Below are 14208 nucleotides of genomic sequence, written 5' to 3' on the forward strand. Positions count from 1 at the left end.
GGCTGAAGAATAAATAAAACAAATTAGTAGATTTAAAACGCGAGAAAGCCAAAGAAAAAAAAACTGGCGATGACCAATGTAGTAAAACAGAAAGAAATTGACATTCACACGAACACAAAACTTAACGAGACAGCAAGAATACGGACTTTTAGAAAGTATAATCTTCAAAACCAAAATTCGATCATTTAAACTTGTTAAATATGGTATTACAATAATATAATGTTTTATTATTAAATAAAAAAGAGGTGAAAGTTAAACAACAAAAAATTTCTTTATCTGCGATATTACGTTTTATACAAAGAAGCAGATACAAATGTTTTTCTGACCTTTTTATAAACTAGGATGCTTATACTGATTTGACAAGATAATATTTGCTTAAAGGCACGCCAGATAATTTTATTTATTTATTTTGTTTATCGATTGAAGCATAATTTGGCAATTATGCAAGTGGTCAACTTCTGGAATTACCAAGTTACTTGAAAACGTTTTTGATCATTCTAGGTTGGGAAATAATAGAGACGTCTAAGCTTTCTTGGCAGAGCCCTAGGAGGTAAGAAAAATGTTTTATTTTAAACAACTTTCTTAAAAAATCTGCATTTTGTGCATTAATTTCAAGCATTTTTTACGTAGAAAAAGAGGACATACATAGGGCAATATGAAGAAATGTATAAAATGCGATTATATGTAAAAAATTGACAAGAACCAAATTATGCTTACATTTATGTATGCAAAACAAGTTAGTTTTAAATATTTCAGATTCGTTTTAATGGCATTTTAAAATACTTAAATTTAAAAAAAACTATAAAATAAACGGTTTTTGAATTGAATTTGCTAGAAGCAATTTATTTCAGGGTTTTCACTTGAAAATTCACAATCACTGGATTTTATCCAAATTGGACATTATTACAACCGTTGGAAAGGTAAATATTTCTTGTTTTACCTATTTCAAATTGTAGGTCAATCAAAAAAGTTGAAAAAAGTTTTAATTTATATCTGTAGCATCAAATTTTTCCGATGATCAACTTTAACTGGTTCTGTCAAATGTGAATAGTTCTGAAGCCTAGTAAAGTTTCTTCTAGATCGGTGGAGTAGTTTCAAAATTATCAATAGTTTTATGCTTAACGAAAAAAAATCTGAGGCAAAAAATTTGATAATATGTTTTAGTTTATGATACTTTAGTTGTTCCAAATCGCCAATCAATTCAATTTGTAACTTTTTTTATTTAGAAATCGTGAGTTGCGGTCTGGTGTGATGTAGGTTTCAGAAAAACATTTTCTTTGTCGTGCCAACGTTTCGATCTTTATTGAGATCATCTTCAGGGCTCAAAGTGTTTGTCTTCTGTGTAATTGTGCCATTCTTGTGTGTCGTGTCGACAGTGCCCAATTTCAATTTGTAACGTTGAAAATATGGATAGAACAGGTTCCACGGTTAACGAAAGCGATATATTTTTACTTGTGTATAATAAAATCGTTGCAATCGCTTTATTATCCTCGACTTGACAAAACGTTGGGCACCACGGACAATTCAATATCAAATAATTTTAACTTATACAATATTAATCATTTCAGATAGTTTATATATCATGGAATGCACGTTTAAATAAAACAGACATGCTTGAGTGTTATTTTACAGTTGTAAATATGAAATTGTTTTTAAGTAAAAAAAAAGACACATTTCTTGTAAATATTTTACGTGTTATTGAAGGTAAAAATTATGTATTTTTTCTGAATATATATATATAAAAACCCAAACGTTTCATGAAAAAAGCGATTTCTGAAAAGATGAAACCTAAGATCATAGGATTTAACCATTCAAACAATATTTGATTAAATCACCATTTTTTTAATTTTTTAATTAACTATAATGACATTCCTCGTTGGGTTAGCATTGGTCCATTACCCCTTCGGTTTTCTATTTTCCCCCCAAGATATGTGATTGATTTAGCCGCGAATTGATAAAAGTTAGGTTGAGTCTGTGTATCCAATTATACATAAGATAACGGTTACTTAATTCTTGAATACTTTTCTTTCAAACAATTGATTTTGTTCCTACTATACAAGCATTCTTGTTTCTCAAGTTTGCGGTTGTTTTGTTTGACCTTAAATCAAAACCCGTTCGCCATCGGATTTCCTAAAGTAATATAGTAATGGGCAAATAAGTCAGTAACATTTATAAAACTAAACCCAAAATAAAGGTCTTAAGCGAGAAAAGGCGAAGATTTTCCGTGAATTGTACAATACGTGAAACCCTACACACCTGCTAACAGATTGTGTTGCAATATTTCTTCTCAGGGATAAATGGTTCCCCAACTTCTTAGACGACAGGGAAAGTAATGCAACAGCCGGTAAAAGTATGGATACTATTTGGAAAGCAAGGAATAACCTAAATTCATACATAAACAAATTTTAACCAATATTGTTTTTCTAGAAAAACGACAATAATTTAAAAGTATCTTCTCACTTAATAATAATATCATGTTAATTTTTTAACAAAGTTAAATTGTCATACGTTTGCAGTTTTTGTTAATTATCCGATAAGAAAGTTAAACAACCGCCTTATGAAATTCTCTATGCTAACAATGAGAAAAATGGCAAAACGTTTGTGTTTACATTTCTCTGTGTTTAATTACAAGCTGAAATTAATTTAACTTCCTTCAAACAAAACCTCTCAGAATTGTGTCGACTGGAAGTTACAAAGCATAAATTACCCTTGCATTAAGAACCAGCGAAATGGATAATTAATTGGAAGAAATGATTTTCATTTCAATGTTTACTTTCAATAACTCATTTCTGTATCGAATCGGAGGCTTCGATAACATTCCAGTCGTGCCATTCACGCCTAAGTCTTATGAATCTAGACAAACAGACAAATTAAGCATTTTCGGTTTTGTTTTTACTATTAAGATCCACCAGAGAGCAATCATGTTTTCTTTGGAAACAGACCATTTCATTGATGTTTGTTTTGTCGATATTTCAATACAAAAAACGGCAAAGGTTTTTGCTTCGTCAAAATTACTTCGTAACATGTTGTTTTTTATTCGTGCCTTTATTTGTAGAAAACTATGATAACTATATATGTTTCTCGTTTGAAGTCGATAATTACCTTCCTTTTTTTAGATTATCTCGCTGGTTTCTTCTGTAAAACGCGTTGTGCCAATTTGCTATCTGTCCATTTCACTCCACACCGATAATGGCAAAATAAGGAAAAACGTCCGGTGGAATAAATTAATTAATGCAACTTTAACTTAACACTTTTAAGCCATACAACGATCGGTTTCAACCAAATTACGGGTTCGACACTATGCAGCCAGATGAAGACATCCCGTAAAATATATTTTGTTGTACGATTTTGTCAGAATCACTTACGGGCAAGATAAACTATATTAAATTCATCAGAAAGAACACAAAATATTTCTACAATATTAATACTTTTTTTTCAATTATTTAATCTTTATGAAAGGGATTGGTTGAGATAAAAAATTCAGCGTCATGAGCGGGATTCGAACCCACGAACTTCGGCTAAATACGTCGCTGCTCTACCACTGACCTAACGCGATTTCGATCCGCTCGGACACCTACTTCCCATCACAACCTCACCTTTTGAATTTTCCCTTCTTTTTGCCATTTTTCAACTTGTACGGTGATTTTATCTCAACCAATTAATTGAAAAAAGTTAATTAGTGAATCGGAACACGAACTGTAATGGATTTAATATTGACAAGGTTTTTGCTCAAGTATGAAAGAAAGAAGGACCATACGATCTGAATGGTGTAGAAACAGAAAAAGATAGGAAGAGGATAAAGTCAATGTTTTAATAGCATTTTTCTTTTCTAACACCATTTTCTTAGTTTAAACCACGTTATATTTAGCGCCTTTGCTGGGAAAATTTTTATACTGGTTGGTGACTAACGATAGTCAGTTTACCAGTTTTGCCAGTTTACGAAGATTTCTTAAAAATAGTTTGTTATTGAATAGCTCTCATCAATTCAAATTGTCCAAGAAATGGGTTTAGGATGGAGATTCCGCTGAATTCTCAGATTGGTTATTAGATATCCGAAATAATGTCATTAAAAAAACTTAAAGTACACAGAAAATGTTATACGATAATTTGATGAAGAATTTTATCCATTAGATTTATCTGAGGAAGAAATGAGTAATAGAATTATATTAGCAGCTAGAAATGATGTAGTGAAAAAAAGCTATCATCTTATTGTGAAACGACTGCCAGGCAAAATTGTTAAGTGTATTTTCATAAATCATGCTGAGCCACTAGCTGGTGACAAGGCCGTAAATGAAAACGTAACTTTACAGTATTCCATTCAATATTTACAATCAATTACAGCTTCGGGTTTGCCTCCCAGAACGGCACTTAAAAGCTGGATGTATAATTATGTACTTGAGAAACGTTTGCAAAAGACCATCACCTCAACAGAATGGCCGCCTAATCTCCATAAACTAGTCTGTGATACCAAATCATTTGCAGTACTAAAAGACTTTGCCTCAACTACGCTTAAATCAACAAGTCCCTGTTTATTCTGCTTACTAAGTCTTAAATGTTGTTGTTATTGTTAGAATATTACTACCGTTATTCATTTAATTATTGCATAATGATTGCATAGGTTTTAGGTTTAGTGCTCCGGAATGTTTTCCTTTTCTTAGTTAGAAAATTTTAGATAATATAAATATATAGAAAAGAAAATGATGAAAATGTAAGTGTGCAAGGGGAAACTAGCAATGAAAGACCTTTTGTTTTAGGTTTTAAAATGAAAATGTTGTTCCCGCTAAAACCGACCAGCGGGCTCTCCAGAAAGAAAAAGTGTTGGGAGGTAACTTTATTCCATTTATTGGAAGTCCCTTAGATTTATAAATACGAATAACTTAATGGGGTCTTCCTCAGGTACGGCGGGGTGATGGAAAGAGAAAAAAATTCATAGCTAACTTGCCACATCTGAGAAACATATGCTCTAGTACGACAAGGAAAACGTCAGGGAGAGGGCAGTACACTGGTACTGCCACCCGACACTAATGATACGTCTTGGGCGTAATCAATGATTAACACTTTTTAGGTTTTGCAATGAGACAGCCTTTTCATATTACCTATCTTCGAATGTCAAGGAACGGATCAATAAGTAAATAGCCTAAGGTACGTACCAAGATTTCCTGGAGAATGGGGTATTCCGGCGGTAAGCGGTCTTCCTCAGGTACCGCGGGGTGTTGGAAATGGGAAAAATACTTGAGAAATTACGCATAGGAGACGGTTTGTGTAACGGGATAGTAAGAAAATTGATAGGACGATATTACATTGCAAAATCATATCTGAGAATAAAACCGAAGATATTGTGCACATCCCTCAAATATATTTTGACATACGAGGAGATACCGAAATGCCCTTTGTTTTGAATTTCCCGGTTGCATTCGGTCTAGCATTCGCAATGCCACAAATACATCACAAGGATAAAGTTTTGAGAAACGGACAATCTTAGCCCCTTCTCGCTAAAGTCCTACATTGTGGATTTAATTTTATAAATTTTACAGACATATTTGCGCATTATTACTTTAGGAAATCGAGCGGCATACAATTTTTGATTTACGGTCAGACAAAACTTCAATGAAAGCGTTAAAAACGAGAATGCTTGTATAGAAGAAACAAAATTAATTGTTTGAAATAATAATAAAATAACTTTCAAAATTTAAAATAAAGGTTTAATATTTACCAGATTTCTCCATGAGGTCTGCATTATGGCGAATCTGTAATTTGGTAGATTTACCTATTGTTGTCATTTTGGATTGATTTGCCACCTTGACTGTTGGGTCCACGAAGAGAAATTTTACAATTAAATGTGTAGTATTTAGTGATCGTTAATAATTGATTATTTGGAGATTGTGAGATGCGGTCTTGGGTGATGTAAGTTTAGAAAAACCTTTTCTTTATCGTGCTAACGTTTTGATCTTTATTGAGATCAACTTCAGGTTCTGGGATGAAACCTAAAATTTCTATATTGTGTACATCAATTTTGTGTGTTGTTTAGGGACCATTAGTCAATGATTATTCGGAGATCGTTAGATGCCGTCTGGTGTGACGTAGGTTTTAGCAAAACATTTTCTTTATCATGCCAACGTTTCGATCTTTATTGAGATCAATTTCAGGGCCTGGGATTAAACCTAAAATTTCTATATTGTGTACATCAATTTTGTGTGTTGTTTAGGGACCATTAGTCAATGATTATTCGGAGATCGTGAGATGCGGTCTGGTGTGACGTAGGTTTTAGAAAAACATTTTCTTTATCATGCCAACTTTTCGATCTTTATTGAGATCATCATCAGGGCCTGGGATTTATAAACATTGTCGAAATTTTACAAATACATGCATATTTTCCACATCCTACCTGTGTTTGTAAAATGTAAACAATGTTTATAAATCCCAAGCAATAAAGATGATCTCAATAAAGATCGAAACGGTATAAAAAAGAAAATGTTTTTTTACAAAGCTGTCATTCGGTTGTGAAAAAATTATGAACCAACTTTTAAAATGGTTAAAATGGCAACTCAGTAAACCAGCAAGGATAGACAAACCGAAATGATCAAAAACGACCAACTTATAGAAACATTTGTCCTAAAATAAATTATTAGTTGGCACATGTTTCCTTTTAATTATTACTTAACAGTTCTGATGAAGGAGATATACACATTCCGCAAAAGCTGAAAACGTGTGAAAGCTTTCTGAAGTTTTATGAACTACGTGATCGATCCGTTGAGCTTACAGTAGGATCCCATAATTCAAAGGAAAAGGAAAAGAAACCACAATTCTTGTGAAAAATATTACAATTCATAAGCGTTAAACCTGGCAATAGCCTTGGTAGCTAGCCGGGCGGAAAGAAAAAATAATGAATAAATTGTAGAATAAGCATTTGAATAATGAATTTAGAATGTTGTTATTCTGAACTAAAACTAAGTAAAAAAACGCTCTCATCTTAAAAGCTTGAATCCCGACATTACTTCCTCAAGAAGGTTAAAAAGCACCAGCTGCATCCTTTATAATCTACTGGTCGCCATCTCGTTTTCAACTTAAATGTATTTACCATTTCCTACATGACTTGAGGTAGATAATGGGCTCTGAAAGATTGACAAAAGCGCAGTTTCATTCTCCTGTTCTCTAATCGTACTTGCACAAAAATACAATTAATATAGTATTAAAAATACAATTAATATCGTTATTAATGAATTTATCAGATGCAAAACTATTAAAGACTTTCTCAATATCTCTACCAGAAAAATAATCTACTCTCTCAATAGGCAATTAATATCGGACATTACCTATTTAAAAACCACCTCAAAAAAGGAAAAATACGCAGAAACATGCCGATTGTCTCATCGGAATTGGAGCATGAACATTGTGACTGTAAAATATTGGCACGAAAAAAAGCCTGTCCCATCGAAAAGTTGATCTCACGACTAAAGACATAAGAAACAGGGAACCCCGAAAAGTACTAAACGACGTTAAGGACCGTGCACTTTTTGAGGTTTGGAAATAAAGAATGTATTGTATATTTCTAAGCGTTTTTGTGTCAAAAGAAGGCACGCCAGGCATTGAAGTGGATTTAAATTTGAATTTTAGTTTTCTTCTCTACCTATAACCTGACCGATCCGGATAAAACTCTTAATGAATTTTAATTCTCAAAAACTCACGATAAATCTCAACCAAGGTAAATTCACAATAGTCAATTGCGGCGAACGGTTTAGGCGTTGACAGGGCGCTCATAACTGTAAGGTAAAGGTCCCGGGTTCGAATCCAGCGGCCCTGCATTCAAACCCGACAAACCTACAAATTACAATTAATTAAGGTATTTAGTTGAGATGAAAAAAAGTTAATGGCACGAGAGGGATTCGAACCCACGACCTTCGGCTAGATACGCCGCTGCTCTACCCCCTGAGCTATCGTGACCTCGATCCACTCGGACATCAACTCCCCATCACAACCCCACCTTATGAGTTTTCCCTCCTTTTGCCATTTTTCAAAAAAAAAAGAAAACGAAATTAGTGAAATTAATGAATTAAAATGAAGTACACTTCACTAAAGCTCTCCGTCGCCATTTCAATTGTCGTCGAGAATCCAAACCGATTACACGACATTTGACAGACATGTAAAGTAGTGAATTTAATGAATACTTACAAATGTTTTTTTTGTTTTTTTTTTCAAAAACACCGGCACCCCGAGGGTTTTGACCTTTCCTGTTCCAAACCTTCGTAAAAATGAAGAATAAAAGAGAGATTTTGTTCACCTGTGACTCTGAAGAAAGAAAAAATCCATAATTGAATTATCATTTTTGGCTAGTATATATATGAAGTTTGTACTCACTGATCGATATTTTTATTTCATTCTATCAATGAAGTAGCACTAAATGTACACTCTATGTACTGATAATCTTTGTTGGCAGAATTATAAAATTTCTCCACTTGCCTAACGTAATAAGAAAAATGGCAAAAAGGAGGGAAAATTCAACTGGTGGGGTTGGGGTAGGAAGTTAGTGCCCGAGTGGATCGAAGTCACGATAGCTCAAGTGGTAGAGTAACGGCGTATCAAGCCGAAGGTCGTGGGTTCGAATACTGCTCGTGACACTGACTTTTTATCTGAACTAAAAACCTTAATTAATTGAATGATATTAGTTGGTCAAGCGGACCACGAAAAATAGTGAATTTAACGTAATAAGATTATAACAAAATCCATTATATTTCGTGGTCCGATTGACCAAATAACTTCTTTCAATTAAGTAATTCTTACATAAGGTAATGGTTGAAATGAAAAGCTCATTGTCACGAGCGGGATTCGAATACACGACCTTCGGCTAAATACGCTGCTACTCTACCACTTGAGCTATCGTGAATTATGAGCTATGTGAAAGTCGCCAAGAATCGAATCGTGATTTGAAAAATGACAAAAAGGAGGGAAAATTCGAAAGGTAGGTTGAGATAGGGAGTTGGTGTCCGAGTGGATCGAAGTCACGATAGCTCAAGTGGTAGAGCAGCGGCGTATTGGCGTATTTAGCCGAAGGTCGCGGGTTCGAATCCCGCTCGTGACACTGAATTTTTCATTTCGAACAATAGCTTACATAAAGATTATAACAAAAGTTTTTCCCACTGCGGATATGAAGGAACGGTAGAAGCATAGTGAAGTAAATAAAAGTCCAATTTGCTAATTTTAAATGTAAACATGGCAATTGTTACAAGATACTTTATCAAGTCAGGTGAGTCTATGTTATCCATATTCAAAATACCAACGCGGCATCAGTAAGTAATTCAAAAGCATTCTGCCCGTGGAATAGCTTTAATTAAGTCTGGTCATGCCTGAACCAGGGAGGCAATTTAATACCAACACAATATGGCAGTAATATTAAACCAGTGTGAAAGCCAACGGTATATGTATCCGTACATATTACTATTACAAAATTAAGTCAAAATGATCAATCTTTATTATTTTAAAGAATAAATTCGTATTTTTAACGTTTTTCGTTTTTCTCACCTACCCTTCCCTCTGAACTGCCAGTTCCCCTTTTGTCATAATAATTTGTGTTTCTTGGGCAAATTAGGGCAATTAACATAATGCAGTTACAGCCTCGGGCCATGTCTGTTAGAGAGCAAGATCAATAGCACTAAGGTGAAGAACTCTTCAGCGGCTAGGGCTCTTGACAGCAAGTGCCCCCATTACTTCGACTTCTCGCGCTTAGGAAATAACAACTTACTTGACCGACTCATCACCGTAAGACGACTGAGATTGATTTTAAATAGTAGATGAAACGATAATTCGAAGGCGACAGACAGCAGTAGTTTTCAACTACTACATTGCGTGGAATTCCTCCCAAAGATACGTTGGTGATATTCTACAATTTTTTACTTCCTTCTTTTCTTGAGATATGAAAATATACAAACCTCATTGAATAAAGGGATAAACTATTTGTGCTTACTAATTATGCACTTTTAGTGTGTTTTTAGTTTTTTACGCTGTTTGTGCTGTAAATTTTATATTGCAATTACTTATAGCCAAACATAAAATTATGTGTACAACATGAGATACATTTCTACTTTCTTGTAGTACGGAGTTTTGAAAACATCAAGTTTAATTTTGTGGTTCAATATCAATAGTTTAAGGGAATTAGTAGGCAATACGAAAAATAAAATATACTTACAACTATTCAAGCTGTTCAATTCAATACACACACACACACACACACACACATATATATATATATATATATATATATATATTCCTTTTGTAATCTTAATAATAATACTAACATTGATTCATTTAGTTTAAGAATTTGATTCTTGTACAAAATGGAGATGGGTGCATGGTTTGAATTTTCTTTCATAAATGAGTTACAATTTACAATTTAGTAATTGGCATCGTATTTTTGTTGAGATTGATGTATTATTTAATTACTGAAAGATAAAGTTGTATTGTTTTTTTTATCACAAATAAATTTTTTTTTAATTTTCCAACTTGCCACGATGTCTTTTGAGGATTAACATATTTTATGAGAGCAACTTAACTAAAATTTATTCCTCCACAAAGTAGGATTAATTGAAACTTTTAATTTATATTTATACTTCGAAAGTTTTAACGGCATTTATAAATTTCAATGATATCGTCAACCTTTATTTTTATATATATTTTATTTATACGTTTTTGTAAAATGTAGATATTGATTTTAATTGTCGTACGTGTTTCATATTTTTTAATCTAATTTCAAATGTCTATATTTTTTGAAGAAAAATTATACATCAGGCCCAGTACAACTTCCCAATATCAAATACGACCCTGTTCATCTTGACATATCATCTAACAGAATGTTTTACGCTGAAAACAATGGTCAATCGATCATTTGATATGTTATTTATTAATCATGGGGGATTAAATCTAAAATTTCTATATTCGGGGTATTCACGATGTTTGTAAGATGGTAACTCGTATTAACTCGAATAGAAAAAGTTCAGTAAGATCGTGAACGCTCCCTTCTTTTCTTGGCATGTTGAACGTTAATTTTTCCGCAATGCTGCGTATGGCGATTGGTAGAGCCAATCCTAGTCTTTGAAGGCTTGTTGTTGTATGGTTTGGTTTTATTTTGTGTTAAATTGTATAATGCCAAAAGTTAATAAAAAACTCTTTCATTCGAAATGCTTTCTATGCACTCGAAAAGTACTAAATAACGACACGCTTTTAAATTCGTGCCGGTATCTTGTACAACCTATTTTGTACCCCAACGTCAAACAGCCTACAACTTTATAAGGTAGGAGATGTATCAATTATGAATGAGAGTATAAGGACAGTTCAGAAATTAACAAAATAAAAGTATTGGTCTGACTTAATTAATGCATCTTTAAGAATAAAAATACGTGTAAACAGAAAACAGCTGTTAAATTCATGGCTGCCATATTTGTTACCTAAGCCCTTTATAGGATATGGGATGTATCTATTATGAATGACAGTATAAGGACAGGGCAGAAATTTAAAAAAAAAATGTGTTAATCTGATTAAATAAGTGCGTATTTAAGAAAAATTACGTATAAACAAAACAAAACAGCTGTTAAATTCATGGCTGCCATATTTGTTACCTAAGCCCTTTATAGGATATGGGATGTATCAATTATGAATGAGAGTATAAGGACAGGTCAGAAATTAACAAAAGAAAAGTATTGGTCTGACTTAATTAATGCATCTTTAAGAATAAAAATACGTGTAAACAAAAAACAGCTGTTAAATTCATGGCTGCCATATTTGTTACCTAAGCCCTTTATAGAATATGGGATGTATCTATTATGAATGACAATATAAGGACAGGTCAGAAATTTAAAAAAAAAAGTGTTAATCTGATTAAATAAGTACGTATTTAAGAAAAATTACGTGTAAACAAAAAAAACAGCTGTTAAATTCCTGGCTGCCATGTTGGTTACCGACGCCCTAACGACTAGCAATGTGACTACATTTTCGAACTAACATCTAACGTGTGAGGTGGTTAGTGACCGTTAATCGATAATTATTCAGAAATCGTGAGGTCTGTTAGATCGAGAAAAATGATAACGTTGACTTGTAAGAATCGCCTAGTTAACATTGCTCGATCTAACAGGCCAGGGCCAATGTTAGATGTTAGTTGTTGATAAATCGTGAGATGCGGTCTGGTGTGATATAGGTTTCAGAAAAACATTTTCTTTATCGTGCCCACGTTTCGATCTTTATTGAGATCATCTTCAGGGCTCAAAGTGTTTGTCTTCTGTGTAATATTGCCATTCTTGCGTGCCGTGTTGAGAGTGCCCTACACTTTCAGCCCTGAAGATGATCCCAATAAAGGTCGAAACGTTGTCACGATAAAGAAAATGTTTTTCTGAAACCAACATCACACCAGACCGCATCTCACGATTTATCAACAACTAACATCTAACATTGGCCCTGGCCTGTTAGATCGAGCAATGTTAACTAGACGATTCTTACAAGTCAACGTTATCATTTTTCTCGATCTAACAGGACCGAACAGAGTGAAAGTGTTAACACAAATATCGTGATTACCCATATTGTGTACAACATTGTAAAAACTCATTTTCATATCTTGCATGTATTTGTATATTTTAGAAATGGTTATAAATCACAGACTCTGAAATGATTTCAATAAAGGTCGAAACGTGCCACGATGAAGAAAATGTTTTTCTAAACCGCCGTCACACCATACCGCATCTCGCAATCTCTAAATAATCATTACTTAATGGTCGCTAAATATTACACTTTGTTGATTATAATAGCAAAGTTAACAACGAAATATGAATTTCTTCTTAACAATTCAACCATTTTCAGGGGCTTAATGTGTGTAATTAATAATGAGGCGAAATGGCGGCTCTTTTAACCATTATCACTGAACGAATAGAATATTCGCTTAAACTTAATTACGCATGTAATAATCATTTATCATAGCGCTTTTTTAATTAAGTTTAAATAAATGTAACCCATCCGATCTAGTTTATAATGTAATAAAATTAAGTGAGTTTATTTGATAAAAATAGAACAAATAAAAGCAGGAGCTATTAAGAGAGAGAGTTCGAAAGATATATGTTCGAGGGAACTCCAGAGAAGGGTTAATTGTTATTGTAATCATTTCCTTCTATAAATTTCAACTCGAGACGTGCTAATAACGGGAACAAGAGCCTGACGATGAAAAATCTAGATAACAAAAAGGGATAATAGGAGAAAGGGGTACTACAGGAGGGAAAAGTGAGAGTGAGAGGGAGAGATAGGGTTTATCACCTCTCTCCAAATATGTCCCGAGGGAACAGTTGTGGGCGCTCTGGTGTAAAGAGAAATTAATCTGAGGCCCTTTCTTACAGATGTTTCTCCCTCAGGCGCCATATGCAGCCTTTATTCAAAATCAACAATTTTCTCTTCTTTTATCGTAATTCCGTATCACGCCTTACGGAAAATTCACCCCTCCGTTCATTTTTATTAAAGTCGGACAAGATTACGGTCTTCCTAAAGGGATAAAAATTGCATCGTGGGATTACACGCAGGCACAGAAGGAAAGGAACATCCATCAGCTAGTCGAACAATTTGACGCATTATGCAAAAGATACGGTTGGCATGCTGTTGAATCCTCGGTCCAAAGATCAAACAAAAAAGATAAACACAAAGCAGAAACACTCCTTCATCACATTTGTCATTAAAGCGGCACAACTGTCAAACAGAAAATGGTGTCTGACAATCAAGGATGAACGTTTTCAGGTATCGGAGAAATAAAAAAAGGTTAATTTAATAAAAGTGATCAACATGGAAAACACATCCGCCATCAAGGGGGAGAACAAAGTTGCAGGATATTGGGCACAATGACTTTCAGGACTTATCCAAGCATAAAAAATTAAAATAGGTTTGAGGTCAACATCAATTAAATTCAATATCCGACCTGTTTCTCGGGCAGAAGAGCCATTCGCTTCAGGTGGAACCATCCGCGATGAAAAAATGTCTAGAAAAGATATGAGATTGAATCACAAAACTGTTTCTGAAAGGCAAATAGGAAAAAACAAAAATCTGATATTAAAAAACATAAAAAATGATATTTCAACATAAACTTCTCACTTATACACCAAAGCGTTTCCTGTTCCATTACAAAGCAAAGCTCTACAGGCAGTAATTTCTTTAAGAGAAAAAGAAACGCTTAGGTTGACGTGCTGTTTGTAA

General features: G+C 33.7%; 1 protein-coding gene across 2 annotated transcripts in view; it reads right to left on the minus strand.

Annotated features, from left to right (window-relative positions):
* LOC106668960 (dopamine D2-like receptor) overlaps positions 1-13988 on the minus strand; it is a 291887-nt gene extending 277899 nt beyond the window's left edge. For both annotated transcript variants that reach the window (XM_024228681.1, XM_024228680.1), the window contains exon 1: positions 13934-13988. In XM_024228681.1, the coding sequence (XP_024084449.1) occupies positions 13934-13957 (24 nt within the window). In that variant the 5' untranslated portion in view covers positions 13958-13988. The remainder of the gene's footprint in view (positions 1-13933) is intronic.
* Between the last annotated feature and the right edge of the window lie 220 nt (positions 13989-14208).

Source organism: Cimex lectularius, unplaced genomic scaffold, assembly GCF_000648675.2.
Source record: "Cimex lectularius strain Harlan isolate CLEC.00 unplaced genomic scaffold, Clec_2.1 scaffold148, whole genome shotgun sequence".
Taxonomy (NCBI): Eukaryota; Metazoa; Arthropoda; class Insecta; order Hemiptera; family Cimicidae; genus Cimex; species Cimex lectularius.